The 26,777-nt window shown below is 40.5% G+C and overlaps 2 protein-coding genes across 3 annotated transcripts in view; one reads left to right on the forward strand and one right to left on the reverse strand.

Moving 5' to 3' along the window:
• The window catches only part of LOC119722960 (trifunctional purine biosynthetic protein adenosine-3-like), a 44,052-nt gene extending 31,635 nt beyond the window's left edge, over positions 1–12,417 (reverse strand). The window contains exons 1-4 of one of the 2 annotated variants that reach the window (XM_038193387.1): positions 12,262–12,417; positions 7,479–7,641; positions 3,657–3,930; positions 625–736 (exon numbers count right to left, since the gene is read on the reverse strand). In XM_038193387.1, coding sequence (XP_038049315.1) covers positions 625–736; positions 3,657–3,930; positions 7,479–7,623 — 531 coding nt within the window. In that variant the 5' untranslated portion in view covers positions 7,624–7,641; positions 12,262–12,417. Of the gene's footprint in view, positions 1–624; positions 737–3,656; positions 3,931–7,478; positions 7,642–8,377; positions 8,587–12,261 lie in introns of those variants that run through there. The other variant, XM_038193386.1, reaches the window with a different exon arrangement.
• A 5,659-nt stretch (positions 12,418–18,076) lies between these two features.
• On the forward strand, positions 18,077–25,068 carry LOC119723236 (steryl-sulfatase-like). Its single transcript, XM_038193800.1, has 2 exons — positions 18,077–18,320; positions 22,849–25,068. Exons 1-2 carry the CDS (start codon positions 18,077–18,079, stop codon positions 24,330–24,332), a joined length of 1,728 nt encoding a protein of 575 aa, XP_038049728.1. The 3' UTR covers positions 24,333–25,068.
• The last annotated feature ends 1,709 nt before the right edge of the window (positions 25,069–26,777 follow it).

Below are 26,777 nucleotides of genomic sequence, written 5' to 3' on the forward strand. Positions count from 1 at the left end.
ATTCTTTCTGAATTTCGAGTACTACAGTATATGTCAACGTAATGACAAAATCCAGTACATTAACAAATATATATTTTTTATTTCTTCTTTATACTGGGTGGCCCATTCAACCCTTTTATCAGAGCTGATCTCCCGTGGGTCCCAGAAATATACCAACATCACATACTGGAAGGGAACATGTTAATGGGTTTAGGGGCTTCAAATGGAAATGTCCACACCCTGTACACATCCTGGGCGTATTCCAAACCCAGTTCTCATGTTGAATGAACACGAGAACAGGGTTCCAAATGACGGGAACCAACACGCGAACAGTATAGTGTTGAAAGCATTCATTCAGTGCAGGAGCAGCAACGATAAAAAAATATAATTGTACGTGGTTATAGAGCTTGCCAGCCTTGCCTTTGCCAATTTTTATAGCTTTTTCAAGATTTTAATTATTTTTGTATTAATTCAATTAATTGTCCCTTCTTCTCATTCAGCGTTTTGATACGCCCAGCTGCACTCCACACGCACTTGTGCATTCGTAATCGGCAACCCGAGAACACTGTTCACGGGTCACTGGACAACAGGGTTTGGAATACGCCCCAAGTTTAAATTCAGTGCAGCTTATGGGCCTGCTCTTACCTGTAGGATGGCTGTAACAGCTTGGCATGCTTCAGCTTTGTTGCTTGCTACAATCACTCCTTTGCCTGCTGCTAAACCACTAGCTTTCACGACATATGCCTGGTATGGGGCACTTCAACAATAAATAATAGTTTCCTTATAAATTGTAATGCAAGCTTCAATATCACTCACCATGTACATAAGGAAAATAGAATTATCACTTGAAACTTGGGAAATCACTTGAAAAGTGATATTTATTACAGATTTATTATCAACATTATCATGTGGTAAGATTGGGGGTAAAAACAAAGAAACAAGATGCAAGGTGATTGGCCACTATTTCATTTCACAATGTCCAGTTCAGTTATGAATAATTCTGTAAAAATAGAAAACAAGGCCCAAAAAAATGTGCTTCTGATGACCTCACCAACCCCAATGTTTTTTTTTGGGGGGGGGGGTCATACATACATGTAGGGTTGGCAATTGATAGTTCGGTTTTTTTTAGTTGATAAGTTTCTATTCCATTCTTATAAAAGTATATTTTTTGGAAGTGATAATATACCATATCTGGAATACTTGATGCAATAAAGTACCTTCGTACTCCAATATTGTCCTCCAATACGTGTATGTTCATGTACATATATGTACTGTGTACATAGGTAGCCTAGGTATACTCTACAAAAAATACAACTATTTCCAATTATAATACCTCACCCACAGATTTTGTATCTTGATAAGCCGAGAGTAAGACACATGGTATTTGCTATTTTTGCTATCTATAAAAAATATGCATATATATGCATGGCCGGTATTGTGTGCAAATGCATACAGGTGTAGGCGTTGTGCGTATTGTTCCTAAATTGTTGACTTATTTCTAATTAAATAAAAATACAGTTAAATCGTCTTTAGATTAAAAAATCAAGCAGAATCTGTGGGCGAGGTGCTATAAACCAAATATTGACTGCTTTAACTTGTGGTATAGTAAAACTAGCCTCCTCGGTGATCCGTGGAGCATTCTATTTTCCTAAGGCGAATGCTCCATTGATCATCTCAGGAGGATAGTTTTACTATGCCACTCGAAGCAGTCAATACTTGTATACTTTTTCACTGGACGCTGCACAGTTCAGTTGTGATTAAGGGAATAACAGTGTGAGGAGCCGGTCTTCACTGCGTGATAATGACCGGGTGTGGGGGTGACCGCTGTTAATGGACCGAGACGAACACCCGGTCATTACACTGTTATTCCCATTAATAAATGCCTTTATAACGAAATAAACAGTTAAAATGCTCCAATTTTGTGACTTTTTCCGGCGATATTTCCAGCATTTTTGTGTTCATGTTCATGGGCCATATTTTAGCTTAACAGCTATAACGACGTAAACTCAACAGAAACTGCTGCCGTAGCGAAACAAATTACAACAATGTTTTCATATCTTTACATGATGGAGGAAGCTGAAATCTCGTTTACACATTCCTTGTGTCCGGAATTACAAAGATGCTTGGTTTAGGAAAGGTAAATATGTCGGTGGGTGAAGTGTTTCAAAGAAAATAAATCGTAGATCTACGCTTTCATCGTAAACATCCTCAGTATATACTGCACTGCTGTACGATGTCGTTTCAAAACTTCCTTACGTGCGCGCATGCACGCATCCCTAGCAACTGTGTTGCATACGCGCGCGTCAGTCTCACGCGATGGGGGTTAAGCGCATGTGCAGTGCTCAATTGTTAAAAGCTACCGCAGGACTGTTACTATATTTTGACCAATCATTGGCTTGCATGGGGCTGAACGGGGCTTGATCTATGCTGGTTCAGGGGCCATTTATTCGCTTGATCTTTGAAGCCGGTCCATTATCACCGTTAATGACCGGCCACGTGATCGAGTCTCGACCAATCAGAAACCATCAACTCTCCAAGGTATTTATTAATACCATATAAAAACAGAAAAAGAATTGTCCAATCTAATATGCCTATCAAAATTATCAAACACGTGCATCCTTTTTTCACGCTTACTTCCAGTTTATGACTTCATCAGCCCAAAAAATGTGCAAAAACACCAAAATGAAAATTGATTTAGTTTAGACAGGATACATAAAAAATGTTAAAAGACCTTCTCAAAATTACAGGAATGTACTAAGTGTATGTATTGATTACATGTAACTTCTGGTTTCATGACGTCATAGCAATTGGAAGCCAAACATGAGCTGATATCCGTTTTTGTGCTACAAACATCATTTGAAGCACAAACATCAGATTAGCACAAAAACAATGGATCAAATTATGGCTTTTATTTAAAAAAGAAAAAAATGAAAGCTTTTCAACACGCTTTGACCTTAGCACTAGCCCTGCGTACAACGTCTAGTAAAAGCTGCTGCAGGCTAGTAAAAAGCTCTTTAACTTGTCCGGTAGGCCAGCATGGTAATGAGTCACTAATTTTGTGACTCATGTTGAGTCAAGTAAATTTAAGGAAGTGACTCAAGTCTAGTCGAGTCATTAGTCACATTGTGTTGTCGAGTCAGTCGAGTCAAATTTATGCTTGAGTCAATTCAAGTCACCGATATTGAGGACAAGCCACTAGACAGTTCCATTTTTTCTGTCGGCGCAGTGTATCGTGTTTATTATCATGCTGGGTTCAACATGTCTAGTGACTAGGCTAATATGATCTCGGATGAATATTCATAGCTGGTGTGCTTGGATACTGTAATTTCATTGGTAGAGAACGGCCACATGTCCAGTCTTTATACAATGGTTAACCTCATACAAAATGTGCACCATGCGGGCGCATGTAGAACCTGCACACACACTCGTGACTGAGAGCTACATGCAATGCGCAACAGCTCAGTCTCATGTCCGGCAGGAAAGCCTGCAGTAATCAAGAGGTACACTGCACTGATTTAATTGATTTCTTTCATAGTAAGCAAGTTACAACCATTTATCATTTTGACTTATTGGTAAGATACAACAAAAGTACAAGTACCATGCATGCTTGATATACATACATGTAGAATGCAATTTATCATGATGACTGCTGAAAAGAAATATTTGGACGCTCTTACCTCAAGATGTGAGCACATGCAGCTTCTGTATCATCAAATGCCTTCCACTTGGCTGTTGGTATCCCATGCCTATCCATAAAATCTTTAGCGAACTCTTTACATGATTCAATTTCAGCAGCTGCCTTGGTTGGCCCAAAACAATCTATTCCAGATGATGTCAGTGCATCAGTAATACCAGCAGCCAGTGGTGCTTCTGGGCCAACCACAACGAGGCTGATATTATTGTCTTTACACCATGTGATGAGTTGAGGATAGTTACTATGTGATACATCATCTGAGAAGGGGAAAATGTGTAAATGAATAAGATACAACACACTGACACTTGGAGATACATCTGGCTCCATTCAGGAAACCCTTGTTCTAGCATGTCCACTGTAGCCATGATCAGTATGGACACTCCACTTGTGCCTTAATTGTGCCATTACAATTTTTAATGTTTTTCCAATATTTGTCATCTTCCTCAACCAGAACAAATTTCTAAAATGTTTGTTTGCAAGCCCTGCACCCGATTTCATCAAACTCTTCGAAACTTACGATGCATCGCAGCGCTGCGACGCGTCGTATCCCTACGATGCGTCGCAGCTGCGACGCGTCCTGTGATCCATTTCACGAAACACGTCGTAAGTGCGACGCGTCGTATGTGTATTTATAGCACAACTCGGTGACTGTTTTATGTATTTAGTCAGCGTACAGTGAAATATATATTCAACAAAGAGTCGTCGGATCTCAGCTCGAAATTTGTTAAAACGTAAAACAAAATGGCGGTCGTGCGATGCAATTTTGAAGGAAAACAAGCTCTCAGTGGACTGTGTAGCTACTGAATTGCAACTCTAATATTCCGGTCTAGTTCATAATTATTCAATGAATTTTCAATTTACAACTTTACACACATTGCCTCGGTATTATAATCTCGTTAATGTAATTTTTATGGCATAAAACTGGCTTAGAAATGACTCTTCTTATTCTGCGACGACCACTAGGCACGTCTTAAGTTGCGACGTGTTTTAAGCCGTTGTCAAGGAACTTACGACGCGTTCAACACATCGCAACTTTCGTGAAATGGAAGATACGACGCGTCGCGAGTTGCGACGTGTTACACGTCGTAACTCGAGTTGCGACGCGTCGCAGCGCTTCGTGAAATCGGGTGCTGGTCATAAAAACTCCATACAAAATTGTAAACAGCCTCAATCCTCCGATCAAATCCTCCGTTATTTCTTGAATTTGTTCAGTGGAGGGGTGACCCTGCCTCAAGAGGCCCTCAATCACTTCAAAATCCAACAATCACTGTTGATATGTTGAGGCAGTGTTGATGATATCCAGAAGCAGCGTTGGTGAAGTGGAACGCCGCTATAAAGAACATCGTGGGATCCACAGAAAGAGTTCGTAATAATCATCGTTTGGTATAGCGATTTTGAACCGCCTGTACCCTCTTTTGACCAATAGTGAAATGGCATTTCTCACATCCCGCGGCCGCACGAGTCGTCACGAAACTTAAGCAATGGTTTTCCCTTTTATTCCTTTGGGAAATAATAGCCATCTATTTCTCTTCAACATTCGAACATGATGTAACTATGGGTCGTTTGATGTTCGAGGAATTAAAATTGGCCCAAATAGTGTTTAATACACGTACAACCGGTAGATTTTTGGTTAATCTGTTGACTTTTTTCAACAACAATGTTCGGTACGTTTTGTACATTAAAACCGGGAGCCAAGGATGATATTCGGTATAGCCGAATGTTCGGTATAGCGGTGTTCGGTATAGCAGCGTTCCACTGTATCAGGTATAATTTGGGCCTACATTAATGAATGGCTAAGCATAAGCTTGACAAATGCATTTTTCAAAATCAACAGGCACTTAACAGGCATACAGCCTCAATTATCCACAAGTGGCTTGTTGATTTTGCAGATCGAGAAGGGTAAGGGGTTTTACCTAGGCAAGCACATTTTAATCTCCTTCTGTGCTTTCAAATAAATTGCAGGGAATACAAACGATGTGTGGTTTTAATCTCGTTTTGATTTGGGAAGTACGACAGTAACTTTTCTCTGGCTTCTTTTGAAAGCAAGAAAGTACATGATGAGATTTCTAAACAACTGAAAGTACAACCTTGATTGTTTGTGCCCTACCTTACAACTTTACACACATTGCCTCGGTATTATAATCTCGTTAATGTAATTTTTATGGCATAAAACTGGCTTAGAAATGACTCTTCTTATTCTGCGACGACCACTAGGCACGTCTTAAGTTGCGACGTGTTTTAAAGCCGTTGTCAAGGAACTTACGACGCGTTCAACACATCGCAACTTTCGTGAAATGGAAGATACGACGCGTCGCGAGTTGCGACGTGTTACACGTCGTAACTCGAGTTGCGACGCGTCGCAGCGCTTCGTGAAATCGGGTGCTGGTCATAAAAACTCCATACAAAATTGTAAACAGCCTCAATCCTCCGATCAAATCCTCCGTTATTTCTTGAATTTGTTCAGGGGAGGGGTGACCCTGCCTCAAGAGGCCCTCAATCACTTCAAAATCCAACAATCACTGTTGATATGTTGAGGCAGTGTTGATGATATCCAGAAGCAGCGTTGGTGAAGTGGAACGCCGCTATAAAGAACATCGTGGGATCCACAGAAAGAGTTCGTAATAATCATCGTTTGGTATAGCGATTTTGAACCGCCTGTACCCTCTTTTGACCAATAGTGAAATGGCATTTCTCACATCCCGCGGCCGCACGAGTCGTCACGAAACTTAAGCAATGGTTTTCCCTTTTATTCCTTTGGGAAATAATAACCATCTATTTCTCTTCAACATTCGAACATGATGTAACTATGGGTCGTTTGATGTTCGAGGAATTAAAATTGGCCCAAATAGTGTTTAATACACGTACAACCGGTAGATTTTTGGTTAATCTGTTGACTTTTTTCAACAACAATGTTCGGTACGTTTTGTACATTAAAACCGGGAGCCAAGGATGATATTCGGTATAGCCGAATGTTCGGTATAGCGGTGTTCGGTATAGCAGCGTTCCACTGTATCAGGTATAATTTGGGCCTACATTAATGAATGGCTAAGCATAAGCTTGACAAATGCATTTTTCAAAATCAACAGGCACTTAACAGGCATACAGCCTCAATTATCCACAAGTGGCTTGTTGATTTTGCAGATCGAGAAGGGTAAGGGGTTTTACCTAGGCAAGCACATTTTAATCTCCTTCTGTGCTTTCAAATAAATTGCAGGGAATACAAACGATGTGTGGTTTTAATCTCGTTTTGATTTGGGAAGTACGACAGTAACTTTTCTCTGGCTTCTTTTGAAAGCAAGAAAGTACATGATGAGATTTCTAAACAACTGAAAGTACAACCTTGATTGTTTGTGCCCTACCTTCCCCCCCCCCCCCCCATGCACTGGGTCATTTGAGAGGATCAGGCAGGCAAAGCAGTGGTGGGAAAGAGTTCCATACCTGGACATCACTTGACACCCTATGCACAAACCCTATGAGACTGGTCTGGAAAAATTCCAAGTGTTTTCTCAGTTAATGCTTCAATATTTTCCCTGCTAAATTAGACTTTTTAGGACATGTTATTGCATTCTGATGGCTGATAGGTCACTGCAGGGAAAACTTAGAGATGTCAATGTATGGAATTCTTCCCCAGTGGTGCACTGACATACAATAATTGGATGTTAAGCCAGATTTTGACATTGAGCAGTAGTTTCACCAAATAAAATGACAGAAATACGTCTTAAACAAAAAAATGATTGAAACTGCAGGATAACTGACGTTTATAATTAACATCATCAAAACAACATCGACAGCTTTAATAACTTACTTGTATTGGTCACCTTAGCAATAGTATGGGTGCCAGCATTACCTGGGGCTACAAAAATATGAGAGACTCTCTCTGATTGGGCAAGCTTCCAGGCCAAAGCATGCTCTCGTCCTCCACTCCCTAGCACAAGCACTTTGTCTCCCATTATTTCTATCTGCAAAGTCTGAAAAGTGTTTAGGAATTACATATTTTAATAAAATAATCTAAATTAAATCATTACCATAATTGAATGTATTCAAAATCATGAACATGCGCAGTGACAGATTGGGAATTTGAGTGCTGAATAGCATGAAGCCCCATAATGTGGCAAATTTACTGGACTACCTCCATAAATAAAAGCCACACTTGGAACATGTACCAGAAAATGTAGAACTCTGTCAAGATTTGATTTTCGTATTTAGACTTTGCTTGTAGTTTATTAATGCTTTTGAAGCACACTCACCCTCTTATAGTGTTAGAAAAAAAAGCTTGGCATTTTTCAGATGTCTATTTATTGTGTAATTTTGTGTTGGAATTTAGTATACGCAAAAGTGTGCAAACAAACCTGGAAATTACACAAAAATTAGACATCTGTAAAATGCTGAACTTTTTCTATCGCTACACAGAGGGCGAGTACTGTGCTTCTAAAGCATAAATAAACTACAAAGTGTAAATATGAAAATCAAATCTTGACAAAGTTCTACATATTCGGGTACATGTTCCAAGTGTGGCCTTTATTTACAGAGGTAGTCCAGTAAATTGGTCAACATTCTTGGCAAACTTGGCTGACCTGCTAAGTTTGTACGGATCATTAGGAAGTTTTACACTGATGTACATGCTCGTCTCATTGTTGATGGTGAGCTCACTCAAGCTTTTGAATATAACAGTGGCGTTAAACAAGGATGCAAGCTTGCACCAACCTTATTTGGCATTTATGCTGCTGTTCTTCTCTATCTTGCCTTTAAGAACATTAAGCACTCATGTAGCATCAAAGTGCGCTTTCGTTATGATGGCAACATCTTTGACTTAAAAAAGACTAAAGGCCAAGTCCAAAGTTCTCAACAGCTACACACGTGAAGCACAGTATGCCGATGACATTGCCATCTTCAGTGATACCAGCAGCTTCTTCTAAATGCATGACATTGTAGCAAAAAAATGGGTCTAAAAATTAACACAGCTAAAACTGAGTGTACCAGTATATGTATTGGAAAACCAGCAGATTTTTATGTTGATGGAGTAAAGTTGATAAATGTCGACGACTTTAGGCAGTCAAGACAGCAAAAATTGCTCAATGAAAAAAAAAATCAATGCTCGAATCCAAGCCACATCTTGTTGTTTTGGCAGACTCAGAAAGAGGGTGTTTGATTCTAGAGGTCTAACAGTAGAAACCAAGATAATGGTCTACAACCATGAGACTTGGACCCTGCACTACATGTACCATCAAGTTCGTCAACTACGTGCTACACAGCAGAGACATTTGAGGCTAATCTTAAAGATTAATTGCTAATGATGAAGTCCTAGAGTTAGCTGGTGTTGAGGATATTGAGTTGAAACTGGTTAGAAACAGGTTGCGCTGGTTTAGCCATGTTGCAAGAATGGACGATGGAAGACCTGTAAAAAGCATAATTTACTGTGAACTTGCCAATGGCTCCAGGCGCGGTTCTAGAGCCAGTATTTTTTTTGGGGGGGGGGGGGGCTAGCGGGGTGGATCCAGGAATTTTTTCAGGGACGCGTGGGGGGGGGGGACCTCGTGCCATATTTTTCAAGTAAAATCCTACAATCAGGCACACTACGTATATTAACTAAAAGTGTACAAAGGCACCCTTCTCACAACTATTTGTTTAGGGGAGACCGTTCGCATGTACGTCACATTCTTACATTTTGCTAGCGCAATTTTTGTTTTTAGGGGAGGGAGGGGGGGTTGGGGGGGGGGCTAGACTAAAGCCAGCCAGCCCCCCCCCCCCCCCCCCTCCATTCAGCACTCAAGTTCCCAGTCTGTCACTGCGCATGTTCATGATGTTCAGTGCCTATCCAGCAAAATATTGCTTAATTAAAGTAAAAAAGCCGGAGCCAGTTAAATGTACACTGCTATTACTAGCTTGAGTAACTCCAGCTCCAATTCTCTGTCGTGCATCGTATTGAAAGGTCGCATGATTTTCGCCATCGCTCCCCATTTTCCCTGCTCCACATGTGTAGCGTAGCGGGGAAAACGTGGAGCGGTGCACAGTGACATCATGACATACAATGCACAACAGCCGTGCACGTTACTGGACTTGTTTTGGAGAAACGCCACCGAAATTATCCAAAAATGTCATATTTCAGTTTTTCTTGTTCTGTTTGATGTCGAATAGCCTTGGTCAAGGCTCTCGTCGTTATAATCGTTGGAATCTGGGAAGGGATAATACTAGAGAGAAAATGGACAATTTGTGTGACACACTAGGGACCAAATTTGTGTGATACTGATACAATGGGCACGTCTCTATAGTCCGAAGTCCCATTGATCCGACGTCCCATTGGTCCAAAGTCCCATTGGTCCAAAGTCCCATTGGTCCGAAGTCCCATTGGTCCAAATTCCTATTAGTCCAACATCCCACTGGTCCCAAGTCCCATTGGTCCCAAGTCCCATTGGTCCGACGGCCCATTGCTCTTTACGTTCCATTGGTATAAACATCCTATTGGTCGGACGTCCCATTGGTCCGAATTCCCATTGGACCAAAGTCCCACTGGTCCGAAGTCCCACTGGTCCGAAGTCCCATTGGTCCGAAGTTCCAATGGTCCGACGCCCCCATAGGAATAGGATCAGGGTTAGGGTTAGGGGCAATCAACCTGAACAAGTGTACCTACACAGTATTATGTTTCGTCGGACCAATGGGACTTTGGACCAATGGGACTTTGGACCAATGGGACTTTGGACCAATGGGACTTTGGACCAATGGGACTTTGGACCAATGGGACTTTGGACCAATGGGACTTTGGACCAATGGGACTTTGGACCAATGGGACTTTGGACCAATGGGACTTTGGACCAATGGGACTTTGGACCAATGGGACTTTGGACCAATGGGACTTTGGACCAATGGGACTTTGGACCAATGGGACTTCGGACCAATGGGACTTCGGACCAATGGGACTTCGGACCAATGGGACTTCGGACCAATGGGACTTCGGACCAATGGGACTTCGGACCAATGGGACTTCGGACCAATGGGACTTCGGACCAATGGGACTTCGGACCAATGGGACTTCGGACCAATGGGACTTCGGACCAATGGGACTTCGGACCAATGGGACTTCGGACCAATGGGACTTCGGACCAATGGGACTTCGGACCAATGGGACTTCGGACCAATGGGACTTCGGACCAATGGGACTTCGGACCAATGGGACTTCGGACCAATGGGACTTCGGACCAATGGGACTTCGGACCAATGGGACTTCGGACCAATGGGACTTCGGACCAATGGGACTTCGGACCAATGGGACTTCGGACCAATGGGACTTCGGACCAATGGGACTTCGGACCAATGGGACTTCGGACCAATGGGACTTCGGACCAATGGGACTTCGGACCAATGGGACTTCGGACCAATGGGACTTCGGACCAATGGGACTTCATAGACTTTGTATCGTCAGACCCCTACTACATGCCCTAAAGCATTGACCTTCAATTTGTGTGTGACAACGCGCGCGTATGCAAGCCGGCTAGCGTTACCTGCGCAGATAATGGAGGTTCGAGGATACACAATTGCAGAAGTGGCGTCAGGTTGCAACATTTTTTTCCAATAAAGGTCAGATAGGGCCTATACTCAGATATTGTTGATGTACCCTAACGTGGCGCGCCCCCTAACGTGGCGCACTTTGATTTTTCGCCTGTAGCGCCTAGCTAGAGCAAAAGTTTTAACTGAAATTTCACAGAAAGTGAAATTTCATCAAGTTATAAACACTCCCGTTCATAAATCGCGAATTTATTTACCCGCTACAAAGTTAAAAGAAAAACTTATTTTGGCTTGATTTTCCGATTTTATTTTCAAGTGCAAAGTGAACCCTTTGAAAATGCCCCGAAAAATAAGAAAATAATTTTGTGACAAACATCTGGCTGGGTATGTAAGTAGAGATAATAATGATTTATCAGAATTTATCAAGTTTTCAGAAATTCTTAAATGTTAATTTGGAATTCCCCGAGATTTATTTAAGTGCGCCACGTTAGGGAACACTCCGCCAAATTGTGCCCAATTTCCGGACGCCACCGTTTTTTAATTTCGGCTTAAATTTTATGAAACCGAAATTGTTCACAGAGGTTAAACAGCAAGCATTAATAAGGTAAAAGTACCAGTATTTCACTGCATGAATTTGAGGTTTGTCAACAAAGAGGTTTGGCAACACTACACGAGGAAATTTGGGTATGCTTCGAAGTGCGCCACGTTAGGGTACACCACCATAGGCATGATACTGATACTGATAGTGATAGGCCTATTGCAAAAAAGAAGAAAACACATGAATCTTGGACTGAGAAACATTTCGATTCTACCTCCATCATATTAATACAAAACAAGTTTGAGTTTGAAAATGCGAACGACTGTCCGCATCGTGCAAGGACAATGTGCGCAGGTAACGCTTGCAACGCGCGCGCGTTGTCACACACAAATGGAATGCGAGTGCGTAGAAATAGGACCGCGAAGCTAGTTTAGGGGGTCTGACGATACACAACCAGAACGGGCGTCTGGTTACTAAATCGTTACCATGATTCTTTCCAAAATTGAGCACTCCTAGTAAAAGTACAAGATTCGTGGCCTAGTGGGCTTACCGACTATGTTATTTGTGTAATTTACAGCTTTCACGTAGGCCGTAGGAGTAGGAACGAGCGGTATACATGCGTACAATCCTGCGGGCGGCAGCGGCATGCATATCATCAAAGCGATGGGATAAATGGATAAATATGCAGGCCAACAACCTCGTCCTCATGGTGTCGAACAGTACGCGCCCATCACTACCTGCATACTATTGGAAACGCGGTTGGAAATAAAGTAAGCACTGGGGACGAGATTGGCTCGTACCCTACCCCCGGCCCCGTCCTGTTTGCAGGGCGGGCGGGGGTACGAGCACTGATCTCTATAATTATAAAGTCTTTATACGTATACATGTATACAACCTCGTGCCCCGTGGGTACGATCTTGCAGCGCCATGTTGCCTTGCGTGATCTTAACGAGCACGCGCCCCTGGAGTCGAGGCTGACATGACATAGAGATCGGTTATGGCGTGTCAAACGTTGCAAAATTCAATATTTTACATTATATAACGACATACAGATCCTTGTCATTTGATTGGTGGAACTCACATCACGTGGCATTTGTTATTGCTCCCATTCATGCCGCGGCTCAAAAAGTACTATCCGCCCATGGGGAATGGGAAATATTATAACACCTCACCCGCAGATTCTGTGTCTTGATTGGCCGAGAGCGAGTCACATGATACTTTCTATTTTTGCTATCTTTCTGTGCACGGCCAAAAGTACTATACCCGTAGCAACCAAAGTACTATACCATTAGCAACCAAAGTACTATTTCCACGGCGCGGCATTTGTGTGCAAATGCATGCTGGTGTGCGCGTTGCACGCAGCGCGTTTCGTTCCAAAGAGAGCGCGCCACAGAGTCGGATTCAAACATTTCGCGAAGGGGTAGTTTGGAAGAGAGAAATACATGTTCCACCAATTTTGTATTGAAATTGAAGTTTATTTCAACTGTGTTGAGATTTAAATAATTTAAAATATTATAACGAAGCAGAATCTGTGGGTGAAGTGTTATAAAACAAATATTGAATGCTATATCTCGTGGTGAAGTAAAACTAGCCTCCCTCGGTGATCCATGGAGCATTCTATTTTCCCTCAGCTTCGCCTCGGGAAAATAGAATGTCCATGGATTACCTCGGGAGACTAGTTTTACTACACCACTCGAAGCATTCAATATTTGTATACTATTCAACAGTTAGGATCATGACGCGGTATTTGTGTGCAAATGCCTGCTGGTGTGCGCGTTCAGCGTTGCGCGTAGCGCGTATTGTTCCAAAGAGCCAGCGCTACAGCGTTGGGTTCAAACATTTTCGTGAAAGGGTGGTTTGGAAGAAAGAAATACATTTTCCTCCAGTTTTGTATTGAAAAAAAGTTCAAATATATCAAATGACAAGGATCTATATGTCAGTTATTTAAAACAAATATTGAGTGGCTTCCAATTGTGAAATGGGAGGAATATTATCGCTCGGTAAAATCTGGACTTTTCCAGATTTTACCTTGCGATAATATTCCTCCCATTCCACGCTAAGCCACTCAATATTTGTATAATATGTATGTTCGATGTTCAATATTTGTGTGTTATCTTTTACATTTATGTGTGATGTTCAGTATATGTGTGCGATGTTCAATATATGTGTGCGATGTTTTACAAGATTGTGTGTGATGTTCAATATATACATTGTATGTGCAATGTTTTACATTTATGTGCGATTTTCAATATATATGTGCGATGTTTTACAATTTGGTGCGATATTTTCAATTACGTATGCGATGTTTTACCGTTAAATGTGCGATGTTTTTGATATAATTGTGTTTGATGTTTTACAATATATTGTGATATTTTCAAATATGTGAGCGATGTTTTACAAATTTATGTTTGACATTTCGAGCAATACATATTTGATGTTTAATTATTTCTGTATTTTGATATTTCATCTTATATGTTTTTGATCTTTTTTGGGGGGGCCTGGTACCATCTTCCAACATAGGGGGCGCTCTTCAAAACAAATGATTATATGCTAAACATACATTATGTGCCCATTTTTAGGGCGTCTTGTATGGGTATTGGGACTTGGTTGTCATATTCCTCGTTTAGATCAAAAATATCTCTACCATTATTGGGAATGGTTACTTCTAAGAAATAGTAAGATACTTTAAGGGCATTTTTTTATTTATCTCGAGGGGACACTTTAATGCTCGAGGGGGCACATTTATGGCCGCAAAAGGGGCACTTGGCCAAATCTGGGGGGGGGGGCAAACGCCCCCCCCCCTCCCTCCCAGCCCCCCCCCCCCTCCGGTTCCGCCGCCCCTGCCATGACGATTCCAAAACCAGCCTTTATTTACACATAAGTGCTGGCATGGCGCTATAAAAACCAGTACCGGGTGCAGTTTCATCGTAATTCTTGAATAAACAGCCCACCAGGCGTGTCAAACGTTGCAAAATTCAATGTTTCACAATATATATGTTTGATGTTCTATATTTGTGTGTTATCTTTTACATTTATGTGTGATGTTCAGTATGTGTGTGCGATGTTCAATATATGTGTGCGATGTTTTTCAATATTGTGTGTGATGTTCAATATATATGTGCGATGTTTTACATTTATGTGCGATTTTCAATATATATGTGCGATGTTTTACAATATATGTGCGATATTTTCAATTATGTATGCGATGTTATACATTAAATGTGCAACGATTTCGATATAATTATGTGTGATGTTTTACAATATATTTGCGATATTCTCAAATATGTGAGCGATGTTTTACAAATATATGTTTGATATTTCGAGCAATACATTTTGGTGTTTTTACTTCTGTATTTGATATTTCATCGTATATGTATTCGATCTTTTGCAATATGCATTTGATGTTTCACTTTACATTTGATGTTTCGTTAAGAGTCGCAGTCTGGTTACTAGACCGCAAAAGTCTGACTATTTTGCCTAAAGTCAGTATATGAGACGTCAGGTATTCCGGTTGTTACCGTTTAGGTCTGGCTCTAATCATTTACGCGATCCCCTGACGTCTCATACACTGGCTTTAGGCAAAATAGTCAGACTTTGCGGTCTGGTAACCAGACTGCGACTCTTAACGAAACATCAAATGAAAAGTGAAACATCAAATGCATATTGCAAAAGATCGAATACAAATATACCGATGAAACATCAAATATGTATTGCTCGAAATGTCGAACATGTATTTGTAAAACATTGCTCACATATTTGAGAATATCGCAAATATATTGTAAAACATCACACAAAATTGTATCGAAAAACATCACACATTTCGCATCGCACATCATATATATCGTCAAACATCGCACATATAAATTGAAAATCGCACATAAATGTAAAACATCACACATTATATTGAACATCGCACATATATTGTAAAACATCGCACACATATATTAAACACTGGACACATAATGAAAAACGTCGCACACTTATATTGAACATCGCACATAAATGTAAAAGATAACACACACACATATTGAACATCCAACATATATTTGGTAAAACATTGAATATTGCAACGTTTGACACGCCATAATCGGTGGGTAGTACCAGCGCTCTAGCGCCCTCTTGCGATTTTTTTCATACAGAAGAGATTTTTTTTTTACATACCACATTATGGGTGCGATTGTACGAAAGCCATTAGCGCCACTGCAAGTATATATGTTACAGATTATGTAATTCGTTATTACGGATTATTAATTCGTTATTACGGATTATTAATTCGTTATTACGGATTTTTAATTCGTTATTACGGATTACTTAATTCGTTATTACGGATTATTAATTCGTTATTACGGATTATTAATTCGTTATTACGGATTATTAATTCGTTATAACGGATTACTAATTCGTTATTACGGATTATTAATTCGTAATTACGGATTATTTAATTCGTTATTACGGATTATTAATTCGTTATTACGGATTATTTAATTCGTTATTACGGATTATTTAATTCGTTATTACGAATTAAGTCTGATGTTCTCACACGTGGAGAGCACGTGACCAGGGGCCTATGTATATAGCGCCGCTAGGCGGCGCTATCTTTGCATACAACGTTTGCTTTACACCGGCACCGAATGAAACGCTCGCACTCCGATCCTGTGCCATACTTGCCGAGTAATGACTCAGAACGTATGATTAAATAATCCGTTATAACGAATTAGTAATCCGTAATAACGAATTAAATAATCCGTAATAACGAATTAATAATCCGTAATAACGACTTAATAATCCGTAATAACGAATTAAATAATCCGTTATAACGACTTAGTAATCCGTAATAACGAATTAAATAATCCGTAATATATATACTTGCAGTGGCGCTAATGGGCTTTCGTAGATTGAGTAGCTCACCCGGCCGAATCGACTCGGTCGGCCACGACAGCGCGGGCAAGTAAGTTCAGAGTTGTAATCAGTGGCGTAACCACGGGGGGCGTGGGGGCGACAACCCCCCCCCCCCATGAAACCTTGTCGCCCCCCCCCCCCCCCCAGTCGCCCCCCCCCCCCCACTGAGATTTTGAATTTCTAAAAAAATCATCATTGATTTACATGACGCCCCCCCCCATGAAATGTTCCAGCCCCCCCCCCCCCCCCCAGCGCCCCCCACTGAAAAATTCCTGGCTACGCCACTGGTTGTAATGACTCGAGTCAATGACTCGACTCGAGTCCGACTCGAGTCACGATTTTTGGTGACTCGACTCGACTCGAGTCCCTAAGGGCAAATGGCTCGACTGACTCAAGTCACTGCGAGCAAATGACTCGACTTTATTTGCAGCACTAGCACACCGTCCCGTCGTCAATGGATCATGATTATTCAGCTTAGTTCGACGTTTATTCATAAGAAAATAACAATGAGGTTGCACCATTGCTATATCACTCAGTCATGCATGTACATGTACATGTACATATTAAAGCCCGAGTCCATCATTTGCAGCTATCCAAAAAAGTAACCGGCGTAATTATTGTTGAAAAACATACTGGTTGAAAGATAGTAAGGGGACTAAACTCCCTGTGAAATTATCCTTCCTGGCAAGCTCTCATTTTGTAGAAATCAACGAAAGAAGGCATTTCCAACGGTGCTTCTTAAGAAGCACCGTAGGAAAATTTAAATTAGTTGTTCGTTTTGTTATTCGGCGCAGCGCGCACAAGCATTGGAACGACGCACAGGCGCGCGCGGTTGCTATAATAAAATTGGATCAGTGCGCAACATCGCGTAAAGCTGCAATTCAAAACAATTCGAAACATGATTTAGCAACTTTTGATTTTAAATTGAGATCCTAGAATGCTGTTTTTCTCGGAATTTGAAGCTGAAGCTGAGCTGAAACTTCATCACTGTTGTTCAGTATCCTTCATTAGATTTTGAACACTTTTGTCGCTTCAAACGAACAAAATGCACTAATTACAAATGATGGACTATAGCTTTAAAGCATTTCAAAGAACGGCTTTCGTCGAGCTGCCACAGTTGCCTAGTGGACAGCGGAATGGACCAGTGTGAAGCGCAAGATCTTGGTTCGGGAGCCCCTGCCTATTTTCATCAAATTATTTTTGTTAGTTGGGATAGCTTTATTTGAAGGGAAAACACTACGAGAACCTAAGTGTCTTCCATGCATCCACGCCGAGTGATACATTTTCATGTTAGGGTGCGTGACGTGACGGATTGGTTAAAATACAATGTATGCTGCAGAAAAAAATACGCGCGCGGACGATGGATAAAAAGGTCGGACTTTGTACTCAATTTTAAGGACAGATAGTATATAGCGTTGGTATACAGTGAAGCATGCAGACGCCACGATAGGCCTAATGACATCAACATGAATTCGCCGATAACAGTGATCGCCCTATGTTTGCTTATCTCCTGCCAAGGGCAACATCAAAATACACCTCCTAACATCGTTATGTTTCTTGTGGATGATCTGGGATATGGAGACCTCGGTTGTTATGGCAATGAGACAGCCAAGACTCCCAACGTGGATCGTTTGGCAGCGGAGGGAGTTCGTCTAACAAGGATGTACTCCCATGCTACATGCACCCCTAGTAGAGCATCGCTTTTAACAGGTGGGCCCTTCGTATCCCTCGTATTTTAGTCCGCCTATTTGTAGGCAAGGAGTATGGGAAACCAACCGAGTAATGAGCAAAATTTGCTCGAAGACAGAAATGGTACCAAATACCCTAAGAAAATGATCTGCCTGAAAATGGCATTGTTTGAAGATAACAATTATACTGCTGGTGGATTTTTAATAGAGTATGCCTGTGTGCACAATTTTTTGTTGTTCTTCTTGGTTTGTTTTTTTAATTTGACGAAAGATCACCCATCACGGAGGACCTAGATGTCACGTATATATACCCGCCAGCTATAATTTATGAGGGTCATGCAAGCGTTTCAGAAATGTATTTAATGTCAGGAAACGGGGGGAATGATATAAAGGAGGGGGGCTTGAGTCTAAGACGTGCCAAAGGCACGCCCTGGTATATGGGTGTCCGGGGCGTGCCCTATGAAAAATTATGAAATATTAGGCCCAAAAAAGACGGACTCTGGTTCCGGAATAAATGCACAGAACGTGTTGTTTTGTTTTGTTTTTGTTTGTTTGTTTTTTTTTTTTTTTTTGGGGGGGGGCTTTTTTTCAAGCTTGTTTTTGTGTGTCCGGCCTCCTGATGCACCTTGGTGTCCTTCATCATTTGCATTTGTGCCCTTCCCCATTCCCTGGTGTTCCTCGTTAAACAAAAGTTAATTTGGAACATTATTTGGTCGCTTCAAACGAAAAAAAAAAAACGAAAAACACAAATGGGTCTACATACCTTTAAAATATTAATAAATATTCCGAAAAACAATGAGAATATTAAACAATGAAACCTATTCCTTTCTTTATTCGTTGTGAAATAAATTTTGTCATTATCATTTAACCGAACGTCGGACCAAATCGTGTTATGTTGGGTCCTACCTCTGTCCTTCTCTTGACTCACCTGGACGTTTTGTGTTGCCGTTGTTGACACATCCTAAACCCTCCCACTATGAAAATAGGAGTTTTGTCGCGAACCCGTCGCTAAACGCTATCTAGTCCCCCTTTCCCAAATAATATTGATATTGCTGGTAATAACTTGTATTAATGGTTTGCGTATACATGTACCGTGTACCAGCAAGATAGCAGTAAATGATACTGGGCCTATCACGTTATAAATAAAATCTGAAAACACAGCCCGACCCCCGGCCCCAGCAAGAAAATTAATTTCTTGTTTTGAGCACAGTTTAAATATACGGACTTTGAAGTGTGTAAACAAAGTAGAAGGTAAAGGGGGCGAACCTGTGTTAACAGGAACGGAGTGCCCATCTCTCTTCCTTTAGCAATTGGGCCAGACTCATATGCTGCTGTGGGGGATCGCCACACCTCCACAGCGAGTCTGTTACCTTCCCAGCATTGAATAATGCCGGTACTCATTGAACACCTGGGTTGAGAGGAGTAATTAAGGTAAAGCGCCTTACCCAAGGACACAACACGCATGTCCACGATGGGGCTGGAACCCACAACCTCACGATCATGAATCCTGTGCTCCACCGCTAGACCACACGTGCCCACAGTGTGCAGTTATGCGCCAAAGTAAGAAATAAATGGAAAATCGCGTTAAAATAACATTTTCTGGTAGCTTTGTTATATCGGTCGGATATCAACATAGATATAGGTTTTCCCGGCTATTTTAACACTTGTATCACACGAATTCCCTATATCGATACTTTAATTTCGTCCCCGATCATCACCAAGCTCAATTCTCAATTTGAATTTCCGAAAGCCACCACTAGATTTCATTTAAGGTTCAGTGTAATTCAAATTGTTAGCATTCCGATTCGTCTAAAATCTTTGAAATTCGTCTCGTGAAGCAATCGGCGTTGAATTGACAAAGCAAATTCGTTTTTTTGTCATTCGTTTTCATGTTGTTGTCATTACATTTCGTCCCTGGTGACTTAAATCGTATACGATTAGAAAATGCGCCCAACATTTAGACTTATTTGAAGAATAATGCGTATTAAAACAATGATAACTTAATTCAACATATATTTCCTTATATTTATAAATAAAAGTAGTTAGCTGTAAGGTATGAATTTTTATTTCTGTGTTTCACAATTAACATTAGAGTCAGAAATTGACATATCACAATATGCACTTATGATATGGACACTAAGCACACTAAGCATTAAGTTCAAAGACCTTCTTAATGTTGTTCTTTGATAGACATACCTTATTTTTGTTGTTTTATTCATATACATATATCAAAGAGCAACATTACGAAGGTGTTTGATCATAATGCTTAATTTTCATAAGCAAAGAGCATATGTATTGTGAAAGTTCAATTTCTGATTATAATGTTAATTGTTAAAAAAAAACTCAATGCTTACAGCTATACTTTCATTTATAAGGAAATATTTGTTAAAAATTAAAATTAATTAATGCGCAAACAAGTGCAAAGATTGGGCACATTTTTAATCGTAACGTTTTAAGTCACCAGAGACGAAATGTAACAAGAACATTAAAATAAATGACAAAAAACGAATTTGCTTTTTCAATTCAACGCCGATTGCTTCACGAGACGAATTTCAAAGATTTTGGACGAATCGGAATGCTAACAGTTTGAATTATACTGAACCTTAAATGAAATCTAGTGGTGGCTTTTTGAAATTCAAATTGAGAATTGAGCTTGGCGATGTTCGGGGACGAAGTTAAAGTATCGATATAGGGAATTCGTGTGATACAAGTGTTAAAATAGCCGGGAAAATCTATATTAGACTTGCCGCAATTTGGAATAATAATACTCAGGCAAGTCGGTTGAGAAAATCAAATCGCTCTTTTACGCAACGTAATAGGCCTAAATCTACTTCATGAAACATAAACCCAAGGCTACTACATGAAAACCTCCCGAGGACTGTGCTCAGGTCCTCGGGGTTACTGGCAGATGAAAAGTCCTCTGGCGTACTAACAAGCTCACTAATACACACGCCTTCATCACTCATGTTCAGTGTTACGTTCCATGTCCATGATTAACATTAACAAGTCCCTCAAATAATCTAAAGCCAGTGATGATGTTAGCAAAGGCATGTTAGCTTATTTAGAAAAAAAAATCGTTGAGAGTTTTAAACATAAATAAAATAAAGTAAAATATACAGAGTTTACCAGATGTGTGTCCTTGTCAAATTTAGACAAATAATTGTTTGGATAACTCATACAGAAACGATTATTAAAACAAAAACAATCGATTTAAATAGAAAAGAATTAAATTACATTTTTTTAAATGTGATATATTGTAGCAAATTAGTAGCAGTTCGTCCTCATTTCTGTAAATTCGTCTCATTGGTCAATTAAATGTAGACAGTGCGTTTTTTTGCATTTCCTTAGCCCATTGAAGGCATATACATTTCTGGGTATTTTTTTGCGTTTTCTTAACGCTCCACATACTGCCAAAGGTACACTAGCTCGGAATGTGTAGATGGTATGATAATCACACTAAAGCTTGCTCAGGATGTACCAAAAGCCTGCAACGCCGAGTGCAGACATTACACATTTCACAAACACCTGCATACGCTTAACTTTTCAAATTAAGTCCATAAGATCGGAATTAACATTTCCTAACCGTAACATTAACATTTCAGATTACCAGAAAGGAATGACAACATCAAATTGAAAGACTAATAACAACGAATTTGCTTTTTCAGTACAACGCTAATCGCCACATTAGACGAAATGAGGACGAATCAGTATGCTACACGTTTGAAGTACAATGTACATTTGAATGGAATCCATGGGATGCTGTTTGACATTGGAATTTAGCTCGACGATGTTCGAAGATGAAATTCAAGTGTCGTTTTGGAAATTTGTGTGATATTTGTTAAAATAGCTGAAAAAAACTATATCATTGCCAAATAGTCGATCACTAGTAGATGGCAACAAGTACGAAGCAGAATTAGAGTAAAAAAAAGATTAACATATAGTTTTATTTTGAACAGCGGATTGTATTTTCGAAACATCGAACGTGTATTTTTTACCACCCGAATGCTATTTCCAAAACCGATTGAAACTTTTACAAACCTAACATGTCTGTATACAATTCGAATGCATTTCCCAACACAGAATGAAATTTTACAATTTTGGTCGACATATAACATCCGACGGATTCGAATTTTGGCATTATGTGCACATGTATTCGACATCAGGAAAAAGCATCCGATCTTTTTGACCATAATTATCCCCTCAGTTTTGGCCGAGTACACGTAGTAGGCCTACACTTGAATGGTCTCCGTTCCAGAACGGCTCCATAGTACACTGTACAGAGATATCCAGTCGCTGCAGCATTTTAAAATACACGCGTTCGATGTTATACATTCTGTTTTAAATGCATTCGATTTAAATAGAGCCTACACGTGCGATTTTACAAAATCAGTTTTCAAAATATATGTTCCAATCTTTTGGACTCGGATTTTGCCTCGCTTTGGTCCTTGAAGTATGACGTCAAAATAAGTGTATACACCTATTTTAGTCTTTTTCTTCTTCTCTGTTTAGTTCTGTTGATGTTTGATTTCTTATAATATTTAACCACGCAGGCCGTCTACCAGTGCGACAAGGTCTCATGAAAGGCGACATTCTTCCCTTTGATGTATTGATGTCGGCAGCGTCGGACGCAGGGCTGCCACATGATGAGACTACAATTGCTGAAATACTGCAATCCAACGGTTACGTTACCGCTATGTTTGGTAAATGGCATCTTGGTTTAGGGCGTAATCGTCGATTTCTACCCACCAAGCATGGATTTAACAGCTTCTTCGGGACACTGTTCTCTCACGGACAACCCTGCACCACGGATTATTCTGGATTTAGAAATCTTGCTTTGTTTTTACATTTTCTTCAAACCTGTTTCAAAATTTGGAAAGCGATCATGTTGTGCGTGTTGTTTTTATGGTTGACAAGATTATCCAGCAACAAAACAACGGTCATATTCTTAACAAGTGCAGCACTATCATGCGTAATGATGTATACTTATTTTTACACGTTAACGGCACTAAATCCAAGCACTTGTATCCTTTTTAGAAATCAAAACATTGTAGAACAGCCTTATAAATATGAAAATCTAACTATAAGGTATACAAAGGAGGCGCTTACTTTCATGCATCAGAGCTTGAATGCCGGAAGTCCATTTTTCGTGTACATGGCCTACAATCAGATGCATCCCCCAGTATTTGTGTCGGCTAAGTTTAAGAATATTACAGGTCGTGGCATCTATCAAGACGCCTTGATGGAAATGGACTGGAGTGTTGGGAAGATCACAAAGTTCTTGACAGAAAGACAATTAAATAACAACACTTTGATCATATTTTTGTCGGATAACGGCCCAGAAATATACAGGCCAGGTATAGGAATCATTCTTCCTGCAGCGATGCGGGGGTCGGCAGGTGTCATTGTAGATGGACAAGGAGAAAGTATTTATCTACGAGGACATAAAACAAATAATTGGGAAGGTGGTATACGAGTACCGGGTATCATCAAATGGACTGGCAAGATACCAAACGCACACACTATAAACGTCACAACTTCTCTCATGGACATTTTGCCAACGGTTCTGGACTTGATAGAGATTCCTTATTCAGGGAATAATGTTTTGGACGGCAAAAGTCTGGTTCCTTTAATGTTTGACAAGTCCCTCCCCTCTCCTCATCAGTTTCTATTTCACTATTGTGACATGCATAAACCAGCAGCCGTTACGTACGGACGGTTCAAAGCACACTTCATGCACAGTCCTACTGCCATTAGCTGTAATGGAGAGGAGCTTAATCCACCTTTGCTGTTCGATATTGAGGCGGATCCTGGTGAGAGTAGACCATTGCAGCTCGAGAATTATTCAGAAATAATAAGTGATATTAACCAAGCTGTGGAGCGTCACCTTATCACTCGCTTATCAGACCAATTTGACAGTGGTTCTCAATACGACTATATGATGTGGCCGTGGCTCTTTCCGTGCGCTAACTTTCCATTTTGCCACCAAGAGATCACAGATGACAAAGACATACAATTGGAAGAAAACGAATACTAAGTACATAATAACATACGTAGGCCTGTACAGGTAGCCTGTGTTAATACTAATAGCTTCACCATTTCGTCCAATTCACATATGGAATTTGCATCGTAGATGCACATCCGTCATTAACTTTTGCCAGATTGCCGGGAATGGCGATATACAACTGTATTTCCAAATATCAAATTAATTTCTGGAACTTGCATTTTGCAACTTGCGACGTTGCGTCCGAAACCCGGTATATCCCATGCATGAGACAGGCTAAAAGAAGCACGCCCTTTCTGTTGAGGGATGGCTGTTCGTCGCAAGTTGCAAAAGTAAGTTCCAAAGAAAAAAATTCATTCGATATTTAATTTTAATTCATATGCTAAACAATTACGTATACTGATATTTTTCATAACTTCACCGTTCATGATTATTGTTTCAGGCATATTGTGCCTTTAATTATTTTGTACAGAACTATAATTTAAACTGTCCACTGTCGTAAACGAAGTAGAATATAATGGCGAAATAAATGTATTACATAGCTAAAGGCAAACAATCATATTGAAAAAAAAAAATCATATTGTGCACATCTAGGAGTATATAGACTATAGGTTTGGTTAGATATCATAAAGGGTCAGTTTACCCCGTAGGGGTTCCGCTTGACCCCCTATATGTGGGGTAAAACGGATCAGAGATGGGGCCCTTATACCAGGGGCCATTCAGAATTTTCAATGTTTTAAAATTTCGACTTTTTTTCAAAATTATTTTGACCCACCCACCCACCCCTAATTTCGATTAATAAAAAACTGAACATGTACATGTACATGCACTTGCATGTACATGTACTTGAACACCATGTATACATGTGTGTCTAGTTCAGTGACGGCGTGAAGTTGTCGGTCTTCCTCTTTTGCACTGGTGAACCTTCAGTTTTCTTGTGTTTTGCCAGCTGATATGCTGTTGGGAATGACAGGTTGCAGTTTTGGAAGCCACAAAGATGACCTGGTTTTGTCGTTTTCTGGATGAGGTGGATGAAATGTGACATACGAGGTTGTGCCTGTCACGTGAGGTAGCTGAGAAAAACATTCGCTCGTACCCTACTCCCCCCCGCCCTGTTTTCAGGGCAGGGGGTACGAGCGAAAGAAAACATCAGGTTTGGGCAGACATCACATCACAGGCTGCGGTCCTCGTAGTCTTGGAGTCCAGTGGTTGAATAGTCCAGTTTTTATAGCGATTGGATACACGTAGGCCTACATGACGTACATGTACAGTACACAGTGGCGTAGCCACGGGGGGGGGGGGGGGGGGGGGGGGGGGGGGGGTGGGGGGGGGGGGCGACAGCCCCCCCCCATGAAACCTTGTTGCCCCCCCCCACCCCCCCACTGAGATTTTGAGTTTCTAAAAAAATTATCATTGATCTACATGACGCCCCCCCCCCATGAAATGTTGCCTGCGCCCCACCACTTGAAACTTAGAACTGATAGACACATGGATTACAAGATAAGAGAACTGTTCAATTGCCGCTCATTGATGTTCTCCGAAGTCACCGTGTTAAAATTAGAAAAAGTTTTAACTATGGAAGGTTGTGAATCTTTTCTTTCAAAACTGAGGGAGGAATTATTGCAGTCATGTTTATGTTATCGTCAGTGTAAAATTGTAGTAGATATGAGAGGCAGCCCAAATAGGCGCGACCTAATCCGGCCAAATTACGATTTGTATACTAGTTTATCTGTAATAATAAAGAATTTTGGCCCCTGCACTTGAGGGTCTGTATTTGTAGAAGTGAAGGGTCCATGTTCCTGAATTTGGATTTCTGAACAAAACATTTGAATGGAATCTATATTGATATGGAGTGGAAGGAATCTGTTTGTTTGTTTGTTTTTTTTCAAAATGGCGATGGGGTGATCATCGTTGGAGGGAAAAATCACCTAAAAGTCATAGGTCAACCCCCCCCCCCCCCAAAAAAAATTCCAAAAAGGTGAAGAGGATTAATTCAGCTTTCATTTGATGAATATTTTGATCACCTGTGAAGGTTCAGAGTATGTTCCCCGATTTGTTTAAATTGGGGTATTTATCTTTGGTGCCTATGGGAATTCATGTATTGGTGTGCACTCTTAAACGGAGTGCTGAAAATTCAGGGATCGCATCAACAACTGCTTTTGAATCACACAGTCATGTTTGTGTACCATACTTTCCCACACATAAACTTTTCATCTGGAAGGCTCATGTCACGGAATGTCCCATTAAACTGTTTAGAAATTATGTTGAAAATAACATCTTCATGGATTCCCAGCACAACTCCTCACAATAAGCCCAGTGTTAACAATATTTCTCGTTTTGGGTCTGAAAATGAAAATTGTCGGTTTGTGTATTATGAATATGATCAAGTGAAATTATTTATGCAGTATTTTGCCCATTTCCCTCAAAATTGCATATTGTAATATTGTACATTTTTATCAATTTGCTAGAATATGTGAA

The sequence above is a fragment of the Patiria miniata genome, unplaced genomic scaffold (assembly GCF_015706575.1).
Source record: "Patiria miniata isolate m_02_andy unplaced genomic scaffold, ASM1570657v1 HiC_scaffold_16, whole genome shotgun sequence".
NCBI classification, from domain to species: Eukaryota; Metazoa; Echinodermata; class Asteroidea; order Valvatida; family Asterinidae; genus Patiria; species Patiria miniata.

What these genes read in the sequence shown, in the direction of transcription:
- LOC119723236 (XM_038193800.1), top strand. Translation starts at nt 18,077, where the DNA reads ATGAATTCGCCGATAACAGTGATCGCCCTATGTTTGCTTATCTCCTGC. An exon ending in TAGAGCATCGCTTTTAACAG is followed by an intron (nt 18,321 to 22,848) that starts GTGGGCCCTTCG and finishes TTAACCACGCAG; the next exon opens with GCCGTCTACCAGTGCGACAA.